Source organism: Eriocheir sinensis, chromosome 2, assembly GCF_024679095.1.
Source record: "Eriocheir sinensis breed Jianghai 21 chromosome 2, ASM2467909v1, whole genome shotgun sequence".
NCBI classification, from domain to species: domain Eukaryota; kingdom Metazoa; phylum Arthropoda; class Malacostraca; order Decapoda; family Varunidae; genus Eriocheir; species Eriocheir sinensis.
The window spans coordinates 6,311,839-6,335,943 of NC_066510.1; the positions used below are offsets into that span (position 1 = coordinate 6,311,839).

At 42.3% G+C, this 24,105-nt stretch overlaps 1 protein-coding gene across 4 annotated transcripts in view; it reads left to right on the plus strand.

The window, feature by feature from the left end:
• The window catches only part of LOC126998895 (plasma membrane ascorbate-dependent reductase CYBRD1-like), a 54,876-nt gene that overhangs the window by 20,503 nt on the left and 10,268 nt on the right, over positions 1-24,105 (plus strand). For all 4 annotated transcript variants that reach the window (XM_050861127.1, XM_050861098.1, XM_050861116.1 and 1 more), the window contains exon 3: positions 1,591-1,760. In XM_050861127.1, the coding sequence (XP_050717084.1) occupies positions 1,591-1,760 (170 nt within the window). The remainder of the gene's footprint in view (positions 1-1,590; positions 1,761-24,105) is intronic.

Below are 24,105 nucleotides of genomic sequence, written 5' to 3' on the forward strand. Positions count from 1 at the left end.
GATGAGGTTTAGAGGAGGAGAGATGGTGTTCCACAGAATGAAAATTAGAACGAAGACCGCGAATGTTGCAGAAATTGATAAGGAGGAGGTTCGAGGAGTCATCAGGACACCTCTCAAGTCGGCAGCCAGAAGGGGAGTCCTCCTGGGGGAATTTATGGTTCCCTCCCCCAGGCGGGGACTCCGAGGCTCTGTAATTTTTCGCCATTTTGAATTTTGAATTTTGGGAAAAGGTGTTTATGTTGTGTGAATGTAGTGTGGTGTAAAAAGAGAGAGGAACTGTCTTTGGAGAGCATGCTGAACTGCTGTCTGGTGTTGATGAGACAAAAGGGAAACGGTTAGTGAGGACATGGGAAGGGTCTTTGAAGGGCTTCAGCACCCTCCTCACTTCCCATATATCCTCACCGGGGGTAGCTCACGCCCGTTCGGTAGGTGTCTTCCTACCTACTCCTCTGTAACACATACAAAAATACCATAAAAAGTAGTCTTAAGTCAGCAATGTCATACCTGTTGGACAGTCATAGTCTCCTTTCAGATTCAGCAAATCTTCAGCATTTTCCATGGACAGCATACATCATGTATTCTAGGGGTAGCACTTACTCTAGTAAGCTTCCAGAAGTGAAAAAAAACACCCAGACCAATTTAACTGTGGGACACCTCTTTATCTGACTGGGTAAAAAGTTGGCTCTCCGTCTCCGTGGGCTGAGTTTCAGCATGGGAAATATGGTTCCTCCTTCCCAGACTTCATTAGTCTCTCATCTGTTTTTGAGATACTGAGATGATGTGTAATTAAGGTTTAAAGAATCAATTGAGAGGTATTGCATTTCTATCTTCATGCTGATGAATCAGTGACAGTGCTACCCTCTACCAAACTTCAACTTAGTAAGTCCCTTATTGCTGCTGTCTGACAAGTGTTTGTGGGCAGAGAGAGGTGACTTTAGCAGAAAATTCTACCAATTTTATTATTTGTCTGGTACATCAAACTATGAAATCTTTTATATCAGGCTCTATCAAACTAAGCGTTGACTGTACGTACTGGGTAAGGGCCTTTAATCGCTTCTGTTGTTTTCAGTGAGACTGTTCACACTAGATGCAAAGCTATGCAAGCGGCGCCTATGACATAGCTTGTGAGTCACCTCTGCGATATTTCAAGAACACAGCTCGCCTTATGCATGCGAAGTAGAACACTGTAAGGGGAGCCTCTGCATTGCTCACTGCCTGGCAATTAAGAAAGTGAGATTCTACCTGCAATTTGCTATGTACTAACCTAAGCATGTGAGGCACTGTATAAAGGAGGCAATTTCAGTTTTCAAGCACGGGATTCCTGAAAGTAATGGAAGTACAGAAATATCTGTGCTTATATGATAGATCTATGTACAGAAGGCTGGAGGGATGTATACAGGAAAGACAGCTGTTGGGTGGAACATCTGCAATGTAGCTTACCTGACAATGTTTCCAGTGTGAACGCTGTCATAGCATACATTGTGGGCGTGCCTTGCCAGCATAGCGTGAAGTGGCCTCAAGAGTGTACACAGTAAGGATACAGCATCATTTATTTTCATTTCTTTGACACTGTTAATGTTTTGTTTTCAGCTTGTGGTAGGGTTCTTCAGCTTTTGGGTCCTGCTGTGCTGTGAGCAGGGTTCAGCCAAGTTCCGGGCTGGTCTTGTGCCAGTCCACGCCACCTTTGGCATCATCACCTTCATGCTGGCCATTGCTACAGCTGTGACAGGCTATACAGAGAAGGCCTTCTTTTCCCTCAGGTGAGACACGGACCCTTGCATGATATGTGTTTTTAGTAGCACCTTTAACTGTCTTTTGAACTGAAATGCTGGACTAGCAAATGCATGTAACATCTACCAGAATTATAAAGAAACCAATCTCTATTTTCAGTTATGTTTCATTCAATAAATCAAGAAGATAGGTTACATTAAAAACTTCTTTAAAAGACTTTTTTATTTTAATAAATCTTTTGAGATTCAAGAATTTAAAGGGGTTGGCTTGTACAGTGGGGCCCCACGACTAGTGTGTCTCTAACTAGCAATTTCAAGCCTGACGATAGGATAGAAACAGTTCCAAGTTTTATAAGTAACGATCAAAGCCTTGAAAATATGTTGACATTGGGTGGGAGGAGTAAATGAGTAAGTTGCGTCAAGATGGCTCTTGTGTGGGGAGTTATGTGAGAAGGGTGGGCGCCTGCTCCCTGAGTTCATTTGTCCCGCTGGTCACACACTGCTGCATCATGCAATAAAGCTAACTAGTCTTGCCAAGATAGTGGTGAATGGATCATCGAGTTCACAGAGTCAGGCGGGGCAGTGAATATAAACAAAACAGATAATGTGCGGCCAGCGTCACCTCTTCTCTATCTTCTTACCTTCTAGGAATGTTTTGTTCAACTGAAATGCCGAGATTTATTCTTTCTTTTCTACTACTCCCGGTCCCACACGTCCTCTGCGTGTATCGAAACACACGAGAAATTAATCAAGACAACTAGAGGGTTTTTTCCGGCTGCCCGGGATTGAACCCGCGACCAGCGTGACGGGAGAGCCACTCCTTTACGAGTCGGCCAAAGAGGTACCCCGCTCGCTGAGTGGGTTATGGGAGGCCCGCCCATCAGGCCTAGTCGCCGCACTACACGGCTTTCTCCCCTATGTAGATTAATTTCTGTGTGTTGAGACCTTAGACAGTGACCCATATTTTGTGCACTACTCCACAACGTCCCCGTAGAGACATACCTCCAATACTCCCATTTTCTATCAACTTAGGAGAGCATGGGCCATAACTCTTACCTGTCACTCGTTCGAGGAGACTCAAGAGAATCGCAGGAGAGGATGCCTACCGCTATGCCATCAGTGAAATGTCGAGATTTTCTTTTTTTTTCTACTACTTCCGGTCTGCGTGTATCGAAGCACACGAGAAATTAATCAAGACAAGGAGAGGGTTTTTCCGGCTGCCCGGGATTGAACCCGCGACCAGCGTGACTGGAGAGCCACTCCTTTACCAGTCGGCCAAAGAGGTACCCTGCTCGCTGAGTGTGTTGTGGGAGGCCCGCCCATCAGGCCTAGTCGCCGCACTACACAACTATGATTGCTGTTTCCGGTAAAGGGTTGCCTATCAGAGCTACTGCTGGAATACTGTGAGGAAGCCGTTGTGTAGGGCATTTTGGGGGGCTCGCTGATCCACTGTTCTGTTTGACTCCGTTCCACTTGTGTGGGTCAACTGAATGCAGGTGTGTAATGTTGCCCCTGATGCTCTGCTCAGCCCTGCTAACCCCTAGGACATTACTGGGTTTAATGATCATGAACTTCTGTAATATGAGAGAAGTGAGTGGCTGAGAGAGGCTGTTGTACATCTGACTGTGCAGGAGGGTGGCCTGGCATGCTTTGAGTAAGCCGACACAGTCCCAACTCTGAACTTTTTTAATCAAAGAGAGCACATTCAAAGTATTTAATGGCAAGTTTTTGTTGCCTTTCTCTATTGTATTCATGTTTATATATTACTGTAAATCTAATTGTTAAAAGTAGGAGAACGAGAGTAAAAAAGTTAGCTTTTGAAAAATTCGTCGTTTTCATTTTTACTATTTAAAATTTACCCCCAAAACTATAGTCTTCCAAATATGTCGAGGCCGGTCTGGCGTAGGCTCCCGCGGTCCTTTTCTCCCCTCTGCTCTGCCACACGGTCCCAACACCTATCTCTTCCTCTCATATGTAAGCTATAGGTAACACATGAGAGGAAAAAATAGGTGTTGGGACTCTGTGTCAGAGCAGAGGGGGGAGCCAACGCCAAAACGGACTCGACAATTTGGTTTCACTTTTTTTTATTGTGGTTTCAGAAAGTAGTGACGTTTTTTCAGTCATGATAAGGAGTGGCAATAAATATAGTACAGGTTGAGAATCCCTTATCCGAAATTCCTGGGACCGAAAGCATTGCGGATTTCGGATTTTTTTCGGATTTCGGAATATTTTTATTTGAATGTAAATAATATGAAAACTGAAATACGGGATTATTCACGAGAGGGTAACCTACTAATTTCGAGATGCTGACTGCTTATTTCACGACAAAATATGATGCTGTTTATTATGGAGATAGTATCTTTCTCTGGAAATCACTAAATGACTGACTTCTGGATTGCCTGTTATGCACCCACCGCCGCAAAATAGCTCACAGAGAGGTTCAACTTGCTTACTGCTTCTATATTTAACTCACCGCTCACAAATATCACAAGTGGAGAAAGCAGAAAAAACACAGGAAAATTAATGTTTCCCTGCTGTGTATTCCCCCAGTGTGCATACGTATTGAACAGAAGAGCGACATATTTCTGTGAGGAGGTATTTCTCACAACACCGACTCGCGTATAGTGCAGCCATGTTCCGTCCTGCGCGTTTACATATAGTTTTACAGAGATTTAAATAGAAAATCAAACTACGCAGACCCCATGGTCCAGACTAGGTGGCCTGTCTTTAAACCTAAGTGATTCTTCATTAATCAGATGGCTCCAAAACTTTGCATTTCAACTCTTTTATAGTTAATATTAAGTTGAAGGAAGGAAGTGTCGGTCGAGCTTTTTTATAAAGTAGTCAATCGTGTTACACTGTACCACTAAAGGTGGGAGCTTATCCCATTCTTGCACTACAACGTTGGTAAAGAAAAATTTGGTGCAGTCTGAATTTATTTGCCTACCTTTAAGTTTTGTGCCATTATTCCTCGTTCGCAAAGTGTCATCGATCATAAACTATTTTGATTTGTCCACATTCGTGAATCCATTAAGTATTTTAAAACATTCGATCAGTTTTCCTCGGAGGCGACGTTTCTCAAGAGAGAAAATTTTAAGGGTGGAAATCCTCTCTTCGTAGGGTTTGTTGCGCAAGGAAGGGATCATTTTTGTTGCCCGACGTTGAATGCCATTTGTTCCGTATTTGCTTGTCTGAATGGTTAAACAAATAAAAGTAAGTATTTTAAAACTATAGGGAGCACATTTTTCGGTGAACCACAAAACCAGTCCATAAAATTATGTTTGTCAAGGGTCGTCCTAAAATACGTGTTAAATACGCGTAGTAACGTCCGTCCCCCTTACCAGCAGCGGGCAGCGGCTGTCATCATGACAGGCTAGAAAAAAATTAGGGTTGCCATCCGTTCCTTAAAATATGGATTCGGTTTGTATGGGAGAATAATATGTTGCGTTCCTTTATTTATTTATTTATTTATTATTATTTTTTTTTTTTAGCTCAAGGTGGCAGCATTAACTTAGAATCTATTCCCATTGTTTTCCGCTTTGAACACTCTCGTCTTGCAGCGAACAAAGGGAACCCACGCTCACGTCTTCGACATGTACCAAGAGACACGCCAGTCCTCGTTGAAAGACTGACTTGGTCAGCTAGGCTGACGCCAGCCGATGGAGTCGGTCGATCGGCATCCTCCCCTCCCCTTCATGAGTCACTGGGCCTTTTTCCTCCAACCTTGTTGGCGGTAGGCACAACTGGCAACTCTAACTTTTCTGGGTGTACGTCACACACATCCCTATGCTGTACGCTGGCTGCTAGTTGGTCAGACTGGTGCGCGGCGCTCCTGCGCATGTTCGGGAGTGCATGTAGGTCGTCTGCTTGTTAGTTAAGATTTGGCTCTATTTCTTTACAGCAATATGGAGGGCTTCCAGTATGGAGAGACGTCGTACAACGAGGCATTTCGTGATAATGTGTGTTTTCTTCCAGTATTTTCCTTGTTAGCGTTATCTTTCTGTTCTGCAGGAAGTGCTCTCGTGGGGCTCCCGATGTTAGGTGGCAGCTCAAGCACCTGCTCAGCTTCATCGTTGTTATGCCGATATCTGTGGAGCTGATGAAGCTGGGCAGGCGCTTGAGCTACCCCCTTGCATTGGGAGCCCCATGACAACACCTCCTACTGAAACATGAGACCATTTATAATTCAGTAGTTTGATGTTTTGGTATGTTCTTATACACTTTTGAATTTAAGAACATTAATAATCGCTAATATTTTTAAACAGTATACAGGAGGTCCTCGACTTACGACGGAGTTCCGTTCCTAACGACGTGTCGTAACCCGATTTTCGACGTATGTCGGAACCAAGGTAAAAACATCCTTCAGACAGGTAAAATCGTCCCCCCCAAACGCTGGCTCTAAATTTGCGCTTCTGAGTGCGGGTGTGTGTGACGTCAGAGCGTGGGTAGGAGGAAAGGTTGCAGAGCTAACAGCGGCTCAGTCTCAGACTTGACCCCGTGACGTGCAGTGACTTGCAGGACATGAATGGGGAACTTCTCTACACACATACAGCACATACAGCATGTGACAAGAGGCAAAAAAAAATAAATAAATAAATAAATAAATAAATAAATAAATAAAATAAAATAAAATAATATATATATATATATATATATATATATATATATATATATATATATATATATATATATATATATATATATATATATATATATATACTAATTTTGTAGACAATGAAAAGAATGAAGAACCTGCTCGACACAGAAATAAATCAAGACAACGGGGAGCTCCATTGAATGAAGAAGCTCACCCACATCCAAGACACAGACTTATACCACTCTGACGTCACGGGTATGGGCGGAGTTTACCTATACCACTCTTTGACGTCACGGGTATGGGCGGAGTTTACCTATACCACTCTTTGACGTCACGGGTATGGGCGGAGTTTGGTACCTTGCCTGCGCGAGGGAGGGGGGATGATTTTACCCGTCGGTAGACTATATTTACCTTGGTCGGAACACACCAAAATAAGCACCTACGTCACCCACCTCTTTTTTTTTCTACGTTGCGGCCTATTGTTCCGTTAGGCTTTTCCCTGGTTCTCTTCTTCCCAACTTCCTTTTTTTCTTCTCCCTCTCCGTCCCCGTATTTTTCTCCTTCCTTCTCATTTCTTTCTTCTTTTCCTTTCCCCTCCCTCCCAGTTTTTATCTTCTAATCTCTTTCCCTCCCATTCAAACTTTTTCTCTCTCCCTCTTTCCTCACCTTTACTCTCTCTCTCTCTCTCTCTCTCTCTCTCTCTCTCTCTCTCTCTCTCTCTTCTTTTCCCGTCCCATTTTCTCCACTCATTTCCCTTGTTTCCTCCTTTCTCACACCCTCTTATCAATAGCCTTGTCTCTCACTCCATCACTCCAGTGGTGTTATATACCTGGACTTTCAGAAAGCCTTCGACAAGGTACCGCACGAGCGACTCCTTAAAAAACTGCACTCGGCGGGCATTGGAGCCAATCTGATCGCGTGGATAAGAGATTGGCTCACCAGCAGAAAACAACGAGTACTACTCAACGGACAGCCTTCCGATTGGCTTCCAGTCACTAGTGGAGTGCCTCAAGGGTCAGTGCTGGGACACATTCTCTTTATCATATATATATATATATATATATATATATATATATATATATATATATATATATAGATATATATATATATATATATATATATATATATATGTATATATATATATACATATATCAATGACCTCGAATCAGGACTGAAATTCACACTATCGAAATTTGCTGATGACACCAAGGTGGGTGGAAAGGCCCTTACAAAGACCGACTGCGAAATCATTCAGAAAGACCTCAATCACATTATCGAATGGTCAGAAAAAATGGCAAATGTCCTTTAATGTTAAATGTTTAATGTTTAATGTTAAATGCAAAATCATGCACATTGGGTCCCCAAATAGTAACCACACATACATTTTGAATGGGAAACCTCTGCAGACGAAGCAGGAGGAAAAGGATCTTGAAGTCACTATCAGCAGTGACCTGAAACACGCGAATCCCTGTAAAAAAGCATATAACAAAGCCAATACTATGCTCGGATTCATAGCGAAGAACTTCGAGTGTAAAACGCCAGACGTGATGCTATCCTTGTATAATTCCATGGGAAGACCGCACCTCGAGTATGCAGTACAGTTCTGGTCTCCTAATTACAGAAAGGACATTGATTTGCTGGAGAGGATTCAACGACGCCCCACGAAGATGATTCCAACCTTAAGGGCCCAACCGTACGAGGAACGACTCCAGCGACTCAATGTTTTTACAATGGAGAAAAGACGCCTATGAGGGGATATGATTCAAGTTTTCAAGTACCTGAAAAAAATCAATAACATCGATTACTCCAAATTCTTTGAACTGCAAACCAACTCAAGAACTAGAAAGAACGGTTTATCCATTCAGTCGAGTCGATGTAACACAGACACTGGAAGGAGTTTCTTTTCAAACCGAGTCATCCGCCACTGGAACAGTCTTCCCTCAGAAGTAGTAAATGCGAATACCATCAACTTCTTCAAATATAGAATCGACCGTCATTTCGCTGCGTCGGGAGTAAACTGAATATCGAGGTGCTTTCATCTGCTCTTCAAGCACCAAGTGGCTGTCGAGCAGATTAAATCACCAAAGCGGGCAACCTCGTAATGAGCCAATAGGCTTTCTGTTGCCTGCATTTCCATGTTTCCATGTTTCTTCGTCTTATTTTCCTTCCCCATTAGATTATGTGAACACACACACACACACACACACACACACACACACACACACACACACACACACACATAGAAGGCGAAATGGGAAGGGTGTGGGGAGGAATGGGCAGAAGGGAGAGTCAGATCATGTCTTGACCGAAGCCCTGACCTGACTCTCCCTTCTGCCCCTCCCTCTCCACAACCTTCTCCTTTTTCCTTGTTTTTATCCTCTCTATCTCTCTCTGTTTCCTCCACTCCTTTTCTTTGTTCTCCCTTCTTACATCCTCTATCTGTATTTTTTTTTTTTTTTTTATCACTCACCCTGTCCCCCTCCTCCTCCCTTTCCCCTTCCCTGTATTTACCTAGTTGTGATTTAAAGGAAGTGAGCTACGCTCATGTGGTCCTGTCTCTGAGTATTCTTCCGCCGCGCTTAACAAACTAATTCCCGCTCGAAGTTTGTATTTACGAAGCAAATGTTGGAAGTCGAAACAAGAATTGTTTTATGTATCATATATGGGAACCGCGTCGTAACCACGAAACGTCGTAGGTCGAGGCCATCGTAACCCGAGGACCCCCTGTACTAAAACTTTACCTTTTGGGTAGGACGAGGGCCGACATTGTGGGTGAGGATGGGGGTTTGTTCTCAGTTGCAAAAGATTGTGGGCATGAGGCTATTAATACCATTGAAGAATATTCCAAAAGTTTACCGCAAGTGGAGGATGTGGGACAACACTGTGACAACATTGTGGGTGGGGTGTGGGTGTTGGTTACCTGCTGAAAAAGTTTGTGGATGCTGGGCAGGTGTGAGCACAGATATTGCAGATGCAGGTCATATATTAAGGAATCGTGTGGGTGTGACGTGAGTGTGGGCAAAACACTGTGGGTGCCAGACAAATTTAGGAACTCTCTCTGACTTTGGGAGGCAGGTCTAGTAATTCTGTGTTATGGGAAATGAGAAAACTATATGCTGGTTGGCATCAAGATTTTCTCGTTGCTTAGTGATAATTATTTTGACATCACACACACCTCTTTGGAATGTCTTCTGCAAAGCCTGGTTTCATGATGTTATAGGTATCTTCAACCAAACAAAAGTTATTGAAATTTGCAACAGTATAGTGCATACATGTTTAAGAAGTTGATGTAGCTATGTTTATAAAACCAAACTACTATTCAAATACTCCAGTGAAAGTCTGTGCTCAGAGCCTCGCATACAGTTACTGGCCACCACACACAGACCTTATGTCCCTGTATTGTCTGTGTGGACATGTGGCATCATCAAACTGTTCAGCATCTCCTGCTGTGTAATCAATTTGAGGTAGGTTTTGGCTACCTGTCTCCTTGAGCACTCTATATATGACAAATCCTTACTGTTTGCACTCATAGATGTAGACCAATATTTCTATTTAAGTAACATACAGTAGGATCTTGCCGATAATATCTACTTGGTGCCGGAAAAGCCCTGTTATTAAAAAAAAGTGTTATTTGTGACATAAAATATCTGTACCTCCATCCTAGGACTTTCACCCATTTTTCCCAGCTCAACCACTCTTGTCAGTCTCTACTACTAGCTAAAGTAATAAGAATCCGAATAAACATGAATATGAAACTCCCTTCATATTTTGTTATATAATGGTTGTTCCAAAGTTTGTGCATGGCAAGTACCGTAAAGCATTATTTGTCCCATTCATACGCTGTCTGCTAAATCCCATCAAAGCCAACCATTACAATTACTGATTATAGAGGCAAAAGCATCACACAGCAGCACATGTACCCCTTTCATCTATAGAACTACGAACTTTGGAGCTAGCAGGTGACTCAGCCTGTGACATATCATTTGTCCCATCTCCACGCTGTTCCCTAAAACCCATCAAAGCCAACCAAAACAATTACTGACTATAGAGGCAAAGGCATCACACAGCAGCTCACGTACCACTTTCAACTACTCACCCTCCCGAGTTTCGTGCTTGCTTCTTTCCGAAGGTATAGCGCTAAACTCGCGGATCGCGAAACTCGGGGTATTGAAAACCATAGCTGGGCGTTATCGCGATAAGTTATCGCGATACTTTATCGCTGATAACAAAATCGGGTTATCGGCCATCCGCTACTTATTTAAATATATATCGGTATCTTCGTTACTTTTGTAACCAAACTAGCGATAATCGCTACTTTTTTTCCGCCTCTCAGAAAAAAACGTTGTCCCCTTACTGCGCATGCGTGGACCGGTGTTGTATGAAAAAACTTAGGGGTATGAAATATCTTCGGTGATGAGATTTCATACTTAGATCATGAAAATTAAAACACTAGGTTATTTTTTTATGCTACTCAAAAATCAATATATCATAGAGAAAAATCATTTAACTTTGCCCCCAAAATGATTATTCACTGCCTCAAATTTGATATTCCATATTCGTTTGTGACCATGCCATGATACTGAAGGCACCCGGTGTTGTGTTACAAACACTGGTCTCTCGTGAACTGCGCATGCTCAGACCATTAAGTGTAGACCTGTACAGTCTCACAATGCTTTTTTAACACATTAAGAGTTGCTGGAAAGCTGAATCAAACACTCGCTGTTTCTAGAACGATGTACACTCTGTACATATAAATACAACTCGTACAGAGTGTCGTTCTAGAAACAGCGAGGATGGTGTTACTGTATGTCTGATTCAGCCTTCCAGCAACTCTTAATTACGGTTTAAAAGCTTTGTGAGACTGTACAGGTCTACGCTTGCTGGTCTGAGCATGCACCGTTCACGAGAGACCAGTGTTTGTAAACAATTTTTGACGGTGGGGACGCCAAATAACACAACACCGGTTCAGGCATTTCTAGTATTACCGTCCATAGGTACGTGTCAACGTGTGGTTTTAAGGTTTTGTAAGTTTCCTAAAATACAGATAATGAAAATTTGAATTCATCAATGTTGTTCTATCTGAAATATCAATATAGTATCGTTTTCGCCTATCGGACTTATCGCTAGCTAGTATCGGAATTGTGGATTTATATCGGGTATCGGTTATCGGTTATCGCCTATATTTGTGTCTCTAGTTAACGAATATCGGTTATCGCCGCTAAGGTTTTTCATTATCAGTTATCGGTTATCGGGAATAAGGTTTTCTGTTATCGTGCCCAGCTATGTTGAAAACACTGAAAAGGCACTTATTGGTTCCGGCCCTTTTTTTCCACTTTACTCCCTTGTTATCTCAAAATACGTACCTTGGAAAAAGGAAGAAAATGTGAAGAGAGGACGGGTCGCTTTGAAGCCGCAGCTGAAGGCGGCTGGCTGCCTTATGATTGGCTGAGTCCTGAAAACACGCTTGTTTCGTCGAGTCCGATGACGTCATCGCTGGCGCCCATCCAATCAATGGCATCTAACTATGACGAAACCAAAGCTTTGTGAATCTGGTCAACGTTGACAGTTTAAGCAATTGTTCGTAGTTTTTACCGCGGGCCATCAGTGCGCATCTCTGCGAATCCCGCCCCAGCACGTGTGAACACGGTCACCCAACCGCTAGTTTCTCGGGAATTTTGTACAGATTCAAAGTCGGCTACATTTTACAGGAAACTCATCGAATTTCTAGTCAGAAACTTAGTCACCAGCATGTCTGTTATTTTCTCGTGAGGTCGGTAAGTTGTGTTCACAAGAAGAGCGTATATATATATATATATATATATATATATATATATATATATATATATATATATATATATATATATATATATATATATATATATATATATATTATCAGCTGATCTTTTCAGTAGCTATCCGCGTGTTTATACCAGTACCACAATGAGTTCCACGAAGCTAGAAAAGCTTGAAGTAATCAGGCTAAGCAGGTCTTGGATTTGAGTCTTGTCCAAGCGTAGCCACATGCTTCATCATGTCTGGGTCCTCACTGCTAAGTTCTCGTGGCACTTAATGGTAGCAAGGTGTAACACACTCTCCCTGTGTCTCCGAGCTAACCACTCATAAACCAACAAATGCTTTCTTTTCATATTTTTTCCTTTTCTCTAGCAAACACCACAAAGCAACCTCTGCAACGTCTGGATCCATTGTTTGTTTTGCTTTTCATTTGATATATCCCAGAATGTAACAGTCCTCCTTGTGGCCAAAGATGAGGATAAATTCGAGGCAGAAAATTGTCGGGAAATAATTTCGTGGAAAATTACCGAAAAAGTAGCTTGTGTGACCGCGCCTATAAGCAGCTGGACCTTTTTCCTCCAACCGTGTTGCCGCTAGGGGCGACCAGCAACTCCAACTTTTCCGGGTGTGGGTGGCCAAGGTCGGTTGTCCGTTTTCACAACATAAACAAAGCAGTGGCGTCACCCTGTATCGACATGGCGCCGTCTGCTGAACTGAGGCTTATACTGCCGTTACCCAAGTTATGGACTTGTTGCCGCAGTTAAATGAAAGGAAGAAGCGGTTGTGAGTGTGATCATGGCTTCAAAGATAGGAGGACAGGAGTGCTTACCCAAACCTTGTCAGAGAACTGTGCTGTGAAGACGTTGTCCTTCTACAGTTTTCATAGAATGGAGAAGAGTTATTTTAACTGTGGCCCCACAGCACGGGGTGTTATCTCTTATCTTGTCAATCGAATCGCAAACAAAGCAGCTCTGCCAGTCTACTTTACAAGTTTCTTGGTTGGCCATTTTCCACTGCTCCTCACTCCTCAGCCATTGCCGTCGTATGTTTGTTTACATACAGCCGCGCGGTTGCTCGTACCCCAAATCGTTTTCCATCCGTAAGGACAACCGACAACTCGCTCCCGGTTGGGCGCACGGGCAACCGCTGTTGCCAGTACCCCCAACGGTTGGAAGAAAACGGCCAGTGTGACACCGCCTTAAGGAATTACGCGTGACGCCGACGGTAGGTAGACGTAACCCGTACATGTCAAAGCAGCGCGAAACTCGGGGCGATAATGCGCGAAAGTCGGGATGGTAAGAATTTAGGAGTCTAAGGAGTAAGCGCGAAACTCGGATAGCGCGCAACCCGAGATGGTACTGTATAGAACCACGAACTTTTGAGCTAGTGGTCACTAAGTGGTGACTCAGCCACAACCAAGTGCAAGAGACAATAATACAATACATGAAGGGTCGCCTGTGACTGCATTATGACCAGACTCCAGGAATGGTCATATTGCAGATTATTAGGTATGCAGGTTATTAATATCCAGTTCACTGCATTGTCAAGAGACTTCTTGACAATACGTATATTTACATGTGTATCAAGAAGCACAAACAACGTACGATGCATGATGTTTTCATATCATCAAGAGTTTAGTTTTGGCCATGTCACCCATAGCTCAGTAGTCTCAAAAGGTATCGTGCTCTGTGGTGCGAAGTTGTGTGTGTGCTGTTGTTTTAGCTCATCACCAATATAACCAGTAAGTGTAATGGTTGGCTCTGACAGATTTGATAAGGTGGTGACGTAAGCGTGTGAGCTGGGCGCAGTGGGTCAGAGTGGGTCAGTATTATCAGATGCTTCTGTCTCACACCAACTGTTTCCAAAAGCCGAAAAGGAGATTAATCGGATTCTAATGATTTTTTTTTACATTCATCGGACAAAAGGGTCAAACTACCATTAGGGTCATACAACTACCCCTGGAAATACTCAGAATACTTACGAAAGCTTTGTCAGATGTGTGTGCTTGGACGCCGAGATGTTTAGGGGAACTGTCCGGTAGATTTCTATTTTTAAAACTATTGGACCAAAAAATCTAACTCAGTAATACCTTTTAGACCTGAATGATGTGAGAATATTGCAGAAGTTTCAATATATATATATATATATATATATATATATATATATATATATATATATATATATATATATATATATATATATATATATATATATATATATATATATATATATATATATATATATATATATATATATATATATATATATATATATATATATATATATATATATATATATATATATATATATAGATATATATATATATATATATATATATATATATATATATATCCGGGTATTCGATATATGCGAGTTCGAAATATGCGAATTCGCTGATATGCGAATAACCTAAATGTGCCAAGTATTCATTTTATGCAAGAAAAATTTGCTATTACGCGAGTAGCGGTGCTGGTGCGACTGGTTGGTGAGGTATGGTGGCCGACTCGCACTATAGGGCGGTGGGTGCAAATGTTTTCCCGCACTTTCCTCGCATATAATTAACCTTTTCCTCCCTCTGATCCTAAAGTTAATCCTCAGGTAGCTACTTATTTAAATCGTAGACTTTAGGTGTGTCTCCCCGGAAGCAATCAGCAGCTCTGGGCTGTCAGACTCGGAGAAGCTCTACCCTGAATGGGGTACATATAACTTCAGTAGGAATCAAAATACATATGAATATACAGTACGTTATACAGTAGAAAAAAACATGCACATTTTAACTGTTGCTTTAGTGCTTTATTATTGTGAAACGGTGCCAGAGGTTAGAGGGTTAGAAAACAGGTCGTGGAACATAACCCCCTATAATCAATGAGATGACAGGTTGGATATATGCGAATTCACATTATACGAGCTTTTTGCAGAACATAACCCTCATATATAATGAATACCTGGTGTGTATATATATATATATCTGTATATATATGTATATATATATATATATATATACATATATATATATATATATATATATATATATATATATATATATATAGATATATATATATATATATATATCGATTTTTTTTTCAATTTCAAAAATATTCCATTCCATTCAGTTCATCACGTATTTACGATACATTTTTGCATAAATATAAAACTTGCAAGTGGTAAAGCAAAAATAAAGAGCCAGATATTTCAATTTCTCTTATTTTTCAACATGATTTTTTTTTCACTTGCGTTTAAACGGTTCACGATTTTTCGTGAAAAAAAAGAAAGTCTCTGTTTTTTATCATTGTGCATTCAGTCATCTTTAAAATGGTATCTAAAACATTAAAATCGGTTAATTTGGGACGAAGAAATAGGGAAAAATGTCAGAAAAACTGTTTTGAGAAAACGGCCTTAAAGTTTTTTTTTCTCCTCTATTTCTAGCTCTCAGATTATTTATTGTTACGAGTCGCCAAAATTACATATTCTAAGTTTGCAAACATGTTTCTAAGCATATTCCTGATGCATGCTATCTTTTTATATTGCACGTGGTCCCCCTTACAATGTAAATAAATAAATAAAATGTTTGTGTTTGGGTAGGCGGTGGCTGAGTGGTTAGCGTGCGTGCCCTGCATTCACCGCGTTCTTGACAACGCGGGTTTGAATCCAACGCTACGTAAGTCTCTATATACTAAGTCAAGTCACTCTGCTTCAAAATTGCGACCGGTACGCGCAGGAGGCGGTTTTGGGGCGGAGCAGCGGGATGACGTCACTTGAAGCTAAAAAAAAAAAAAAATACCCGCCAGTTCAGGGGTGACTAAAGTTGGGGCTGTATCTGCACTCTGGATGTGCATTCTCGCCTACTTTCACAGCGCGTTCATGCAACCCACTGACGAAAAAATGTCTTTTTTATTGTGGTATTGCGTGACTGTAATTCCAATGCCTACAAACGGCGGTGTGAGGTGTGAGGGAAGGCATGTTGAAGTGATTGATTTAAAATTAGTCCGCCTTTCTTCGTTTTCTCTAAATCCCTGTTTCTACATTCTCTAGTTTGGCTCCAAGCAGTGTCACGCATAAACGACGCCTCTGCCGTGTCTCCTCCCACGTACCTGCTTATGATTTGACTCGGTGTATATAGACTTAGCACTGCTACCACCTGGGATTTTTCAGTCACCGCCAAGTGGCATAAGACTACCCACATGCTGTGCGGAAGACCACCTGTCAACCTGGACTCTAGAGGAAATCATCCAAGTGAATCAAGAACGAGCTCCAGGGGGGCAGCATGAGACAAGAATAGATGGCGCCACTATAAATACTTGCCTGCACCATGACAGGCTGGGGCCGACCACCAGACGCTTCAAGAAAGCCTACCGGCGCTATAGGCTAACACGTAAAAAAAAAAAAAGTATTTTCGTTCTAAGAACGAGGGTTTCAGAAGGCGCGACCTTCCTCATTGTCGCCAGGTTTTATCAATAGTTTCCAGCCTCATATCCTTCACTGACACGTATTTTCTGCTTTTTCTTTGATCGTTTGGCTGGAGTCTGTGATCGTTTTTTCTGTCCTTCCTGGACCTATCATCATACAACGTTCTAAGAGCTCTAAGCAGGCCGTCGGCTCTACATTACACTCCTGCCTAGCTTCACTGCCAGATGTGCGATTTATCAAAAAATGCATCAGAAATATTAATAATTACTTGTGTAATGATATTTTACCATAAATATTGATGTAAACAAAAATCAGTTGTCGATGTGAGTCAGGGGGTGCGCGTGACCTTTAAATTTGCTCTTTAAATATAGAAAAATTTCCCAAACCGGCCATGGGTGAACTGTCCTAGCCCACATGTATTTCTCAGTGGCTCACTACCGGACGGTCCCCTTGAGAATATGACCCACTGTCTGTGAATTAGTACGCCACAGAATTACGTAGAAGTCTTGAAGCAATCATCACGCCAAACATCTCAATAAGTCCTTTAAAGTGAGTTTTATATTACTCCAGTCAATGCAGTAACAATTCATATTATTTCAACTGTTAAAAGGTTGTGATAATAGGGGTTCAAATGAGAGACATTGATGAAACTCCTGAGCTAGCAACATCAGAAAATTCCTTTACACATGTGTCCAAGATGCAAGTCTGTCTACTGTACATCATCAAGGTGGCGGCAAACAAAAAATCCAAGTTGCAACCGGACGCTTCCTCCTGGCAAATAAACGTTTGAGGGATTCCAAATGTTATCATAGAAACTGGGTGTCAATTCTAACTTACCGATATGGTAAAAAATGTCATACTAGAAATAACCATTGGTGAGATCCTTCTGTAATCATATTACGTATATCCCTGGAACCACACAGCACTTGCATGATGAGTTGCAGCTCACTTAGTATTAGCAACAAAACATTTTATCAGACAAGTAACGTAATTTTTTGGGGGGGTTCATTGGGAAGGCCAAAAGTTGCAGCAGTTCCATCTACGGCAACACCTGCTTTTTACACATAGGCTACTTATGTTCTGCATGAGGTTAACTGCTACAGATTATAACAGCACACTTGTAATCACTTTCACCTTCATTACATCACAGACTGTGACACCCACCTGATTAGTTGCTGCATCAGATGTCTTGTTGTACAAGTACATATTATATGGGCACTTAATCTCCTAAGCACCTATGTAGTTTTATGAAGAGCTCTGATATGACATTGGTGTGGTTAAATAATATCAGCATGCTAGGAGAGATGGGGAGCTATTTTTTAAGTGATGAGTGAGCCTCAGCTTAGTGAGGCTCTCCTTGTATGAGGAAAAGTCTGGAAGTCCTAAAATGAAAACTCAATAACGTATGCCCGATATGAGTGGCTCTGGAGTATCTAGAAACACTCACCTAAGCAGACTTTGGGTTGTGAACAGTATCAGTGGTAGGTTTGATGCTTTAGAAGCTACAGCATTTCTAAAGCTAAAACGATATTAATTTTACAGTCAGCTTTATTTTTTACTGATTTTTTTTTTATTATATGTCTTTCCTTCACCCATCTTGTGCCCACATGTGCCAAGTGCATAGCTGGGCACGATAACAGAAAACCTTATTCCCGATAACCGATAATTGATAATGGAAAACCTTATCGGTGATGACCGATATTCGTTAACTGGAAACACAAATATAGGCGATAACCGATAACCGATACCCGATATTATTCCACAATTCCGATACTAGCTAGCGATAAGTCCGACAGGCGGAAACGATACTATATTGGTATTTCAAATAAAAAACTAGATGTAATCAAATTTTCATTATCTGTATTTTAGAAAACTTACAAACCCTGAAAACCACACGTTGACACGTACCTATGGACGGTAATACTAGAAGCGCCTGAACCGGTGTTGTGTTATTTGGCGTCTCCACCGTCAAAAGCTGGCGCTTTTGTTTACAAACACTGGTCTCTCGTGAAGTGCGCATGCTCAGACCAACAAGCGTAGACCTGTACAGTCTCACAAAGCTTTTTAACTGTAAATAAGAGTTGCTTGAAGGCTGAATCAGACATACAGTACTACTTCCACCATCCCCGCTCTTTCAAGAACGACACTCTGTACGAGTTGTATTTATATGTACAGAGTGTCGTTCTAGAAACAGCAAGGATGGTGGTACTGTATGTCTGATTCAGCCTTCCAGCAACTCTTAATGTGTTAAAAAGCTTTGTGAGACTGTACAGGGCTACGCTTACTGGTCTGAACATGCGTAGTTCACGAGAGACCAGTATTTGTAAACAAAAGCGCCAGCTTTTGACGATGGGACACCAAATAACACAACACCGGTGCCTTCAATACCATGGCATGCTCTCAAACGAATATGGAATATCAAATTTGAGGCAGTGAATAATCATTTTTTGGGGAAAGTTAAATGTTTTTTCTCTTTGATATATTTATTTTTGAGTCTAACATCAAAAAATAACCTAGTGTTTTAATGTTGATGATCTAAGTATGAAATCTCTTCACCGAAGATATTTCATACCCCGAAGTTTTTTCATACAACACCGGGCGCCCGGACCACGCATGCGCAGTAGGGAGGAGACAACGCTTTTTCTGAGAGGCGGAAAAAAGTAGCGATTATCGCTAGTTTGGTTACAAAAGTAACGAAGATACCGATATATATCTAAATAAGTAGCAGATGGCCGATAACCCGATCTTGTTATCAGCGATAAAGTATCGCGATAGCTTATCGCGATAACGCCCAGCTATGGCCAAGTGCAGGTGTTATGCAAAGAGTGCAGATATAATTTCATATTGATATGTACAGCACAAAATCCTACCACCACTCATAGCACAGCACTGGCTCTGCTGGGCAAGCACTTGGCACATGCGGGCACAGCATGGGTGACATATGACATATTACAAATGACATATGACATAACAGACACATTACAAGAAAACTAAAAAATAATGCTGACTATACTTCATGTTGTTTATTTAGTAGCTTTAAAATTGTTGTAGCTTTAAAAGTACAAAACCATCACCGATATCATCTACATCACAAAACACTGCTGAGGTGACAGTTTCTGGATGCCTGCCTCACTCAGACTGCGTGTAACAAAATATTAATTTCAAGACTGCCAATTTTGGCGGCCTCCGAGCCTGTCCACCTACCATATAAACTTCCCTTCTCTGGCCATTCTCTTCTTGCACACTCTCCAAAGATGGTCTCTATTATAAATCAGTGGATTTGCAAAAGAACTGTACATGGTAATTATAAAATTGTTTTTTGTTATGGATTTTTTTGTAAATGTAAAGAAAGAAGAATGCTTTAAAACCTACTAGCTTTGAAATTTTCCTGCAAACCTTTTATTCTACCCCTGGAATTTTCTGTTTAGTCTATAGCACCAGTAAGGTTTCTTGATGGGGCCTGCTGATCAGCCCCAGCCCGTTGGTAACACAGACAAATGTTTATACAGTACCTACCCTCCCGAGTTTCGCGATCCTCGAGTTTCACACTCAGTCCTAAATTCTTACCATTCTGACTTTCACGTATTATCACCCCAAGTTTCGCGCTGCTTTGACATGTACGGGTCATGTCTACCTACGGAAGGTGTCGTGTGCGCTGCCTTAAGGCAGTGTCACATTGTCTATCTTCCTACAACCGTTGGGGCTACCGGCAACCGCAGTTGCCCGTACGCCCAACCGGGAGCAAGTTGTCAGTTGTCCATACAGATAGAAAACAGTTGTGGGTACGAGCAACAGCACAGCTGTATGTAAAAAAAACAGATGACAGCAGTGGCTGAGGAGTGAGGAGCAGTGGAAGATGGCCCACCAAGAGACTCGTAAAGTGGACTGGCAGAGCTGCTTTGTTTATTTAACTGACAAGTGCCATGGGACCACAGTTCAAAAGACACAGTTCTTTGACGAGGTTTGGCTAGAACTCCTGTCTTCCTGCCTTTGAAGCCATGATCATGACCACAACCGCTTCTTCCATCCATTTATACAGCAACAATTCCATAACTTGGGTAACGGCAACACAAGCCGCACTTTAGCGACAGCGCCATGTCAATACAGGGCGACTGTTTTGTTTACGTTGTGAATACGGGCAACCGACCTTGGGCGTGTGTGAAGCACACTCGAAAAAGTTGGAGTTGGTGGTTGCCTCTACCACCAACGCGGTTGGAGGTAAAAGGTCCAGTGTGACACCAGCAAATTTAGGCTCCCTCAGTTGGGTGACCGTGTTGACTATGTTCACACGCGCTGGGGCGAGATTCACAGAGATATGTGCCAATGACACTTGGTAAAAACTACGAACTATTGATTTAACTATTAACGTTAACTTCAGATTCACAAAGCTTTCATCTAAAGGATGTCAAAGGCTGCTGATTGGGTTAGTGCCCGCGATGACGTCATTGGACTCAGCGAATCACAAGCGTGTTTTCAAGACTGTCAGCCAATCGTAAGGCAGCTGCCTTCTGCTCTGAGTTCAAAACAATCGGTTTTCTCTTCACATTCTCTTTCTTTTCCAAGGTACGCATTTTGAGATAACAAGGAATAAAGTGGGGGAAAAAGTCAGCTTCTCCACAGGTCGGAACAAATAACCGCTTTTTCAGTGTTTTCAGTACCTTGAGTTTAGCGCTATACCTTCGGAACGAAGCAAGTGCAAAACTTGGAAGGGTACTGTACATCACAAAACACTGCTGAGGTGGCAGTGTTTCTGGATGCCTGCCTCACTCAAACTGCGTGTAACAAAATATTCATTTCAAGACTGCCATTTTTGACAGCCTCCGAGCATGTCCACCTACCATATAAACTTCCCTTCTCTTGCCATTCTCTTTTTGCACACTAGAAAGATGGCCTTTATTATAAATCAGTGGATTTGCAAAAGAACTGTCTACATGGTAATTATGAAATGTTATTTTTTTTTATTATAGATTTTTTGTTAATGTAAAGAAAAAAGAATGCTGTAAAACTCACTAGCTTTAAAATTTTCCTGCAAACCTTTTATACTACCCCTGGAATTTTCTTTTTATGAATTATCTGTTTAGATTATAGCGCCAGTAAGCTATTTTAATGGGGTCTGCTGATCGGCCCTAGCCCGTTGATGACACAGACAAATGTTTTTAGAGGTGCCATCTTGCTTGGCTCATGTTGCCCTGGGAACTTGTCTTTGATTCACTCTAAAGTTTTGTTCGGGTCTGAGTTGATGGGTCATCTTTAGGGCAGCATGCAGGTAGTCTTGGGCCACTCGGCCTCGTCAGCTTGTAGCGTTGGGAGGGACTTGACCCTGGCTCCTCCAGGACACCACACCCCAAACTGACCACTCAGCCAACGCCTCCACATTTGCCTTTGTATTTGCTTTTAAACACATTTAACAGTTTTAACATGTTGTAAACAAAGTTAACAAAGTACAAAAAGGAAAAGGATATAGGTATTATATTCCAAAACAACTTGTCCTCAGAGAAACACATAGGCAAGAATACGAGAAAACATGTAATGTATGCTCCAAACCAACATTAGAGTGGCGCTCCACTACATGAATGTGGATTTGATGAAACTGGCTGTGTCAGTGATGACTGAGATTGAAATATGCAGCAACAATCAATCAAGCAAGCAGTGGGGGCATACACTGGAGAGCGCGTTGCCTCACCCACCCTACGACACCAAACCCAGTGGTTCTTCCGGGCAAGTCTCCATGCAAGCCCCCTTCCCATCCTGAGTACCTCCCGGCAGGATCTGTCGACTTGCTCAAACCACAACCTCCATGGGTGTCCCCTTGGCCTCCTCTACTAGGTTTGCCTCTTATAGAAACCGCTCGATGAGCAGGGTTGGTTTGTGGTTAGTGTGCCACATCCTGTTTAGATGGAGCTGGTGTTGACAGACTATGAAGATAATACATGTTGCATCAGTCTCACAGAGTAGTTGCTGGTTTGACACAAAGTCATTCCAGTGATATCCCATGATTCTTTATAGACCCTTTTTTTTTTTTTTTTTTTTTACAACAAAGGAGACAGCTCAAGGGCACAAAAAAAGGAAACAATAATAAAAAAGCCCGTTACTCGCTGCTCCCCCCAAAAAAAGAATCAAAAGAGGTGGCCGAAAGAAAGGTCAATTTCGGGAGGAGAGGTGTCCTGATACCCTCCTCTTGAAAAAAGTTCAAGTCGTAGGCAGGAGGAAATACAGATGAAGAAAGATTGTTCCAGAGTTTACCAGCGTGAGGGATGAAAGAGTGAAGATGCTGGTTAACTCTTGTATAAGGGGTTTGGACAGTATAGGGATGAGCATGAGTAGAAAGTCATGTGCAGCGGGGCCGCGGGAGGGGGGGAGGCATGCAGTTAGCAAGTTCAGAAGAGCAGTCACCGTGGAAATATCGATAGAAGATAGAGGCAACATCGCGGCGGAATTTAAGAGGTCGAAGACTATCAGTAGGAGGAGGAGAGCTGATGAGACGACGAGCCTTAGACTCCACTCTGTCCAGAAGAACTGTGTGAGTGGATAGGTTTAGGGGAAGAGCAGTGACCGTCTACCACCGCAGAGATAGAACGGCCGGAAAGGAAACTGGAGATAAAGGAACAGAGAGAGGGATAGAATCCGAAAGAGGGCAGTTTAGAAAGCAAAGACTAGTGCCAGACCCTGTCCTACATGACAGAGCCCTGTATTGGTCCCAATTCCCAGCAAGCTTTGCAGCACGACTCCTCAATATTCTCCAGTATCTCTGCCGAGGCAAATCTATTCTTAGATCTTGGACACTCTCCACTGCAATCCTTGGCAGCTTCCAGAGTCTCATGTTTGAAGGTATACCACAAGTGTGCTGAGCACACTGAACCAATTTTAGACTGTTACCTCATACTCCTGAGCACATGGCAGGTCCTTCAGCCTCTCGAGATGGAACACAGCATTGTTGCATCTCAAGATTCTTCTTGACCTGACATGAAGCTTGAGTGTTGCAACAACAAGCCTATGATCAGTTGCAAAGAACTCAGAACTCTGGTAAACCCTGCAGTTCTGAAGAATCCTCCAATGTGTACCTATAAGGATGTGGTCAATCTCCTTAGCTACCCCTCCGGCATTGCTATACCACGTCCAGCGATGCAGCTCTGGTCTCTGGTACCAAGAACCCGCAATTTTTAACCTACTGGATCTTGCAAATTTCAGGAGAAGAGAGCTGTTGATGTTCCTGGTACCAATGGGGACCAACATATAGATTGTAGCCAACGCTGTCAGTGCCAGTACTGGCATTGATGTCTCCCAAGACAATGAAGGTGTTCCGAGGGGGGCACTGGTCTAACTGGTCATTACTTTACATTTCATACATTTTACTAGCTGATGTATGGAGCGTCAACACAGCATCCATTGAATATATTTTTGTTTACATCGCGGCCTATTGCACCGTTAGGCTTTTTCACTGGTGGGCCTGATGGTCGGCCCAGCCCGTTGTGGCGCAGGCGAGTGTTTATAGTGGCGCCATCTTGTTTTGGCTCATGCTGCCCCCCGGAGCTCATCTTTTAGCCTCTCTTTGGAGAGGTTATCAAGAGTCCGGGTTGG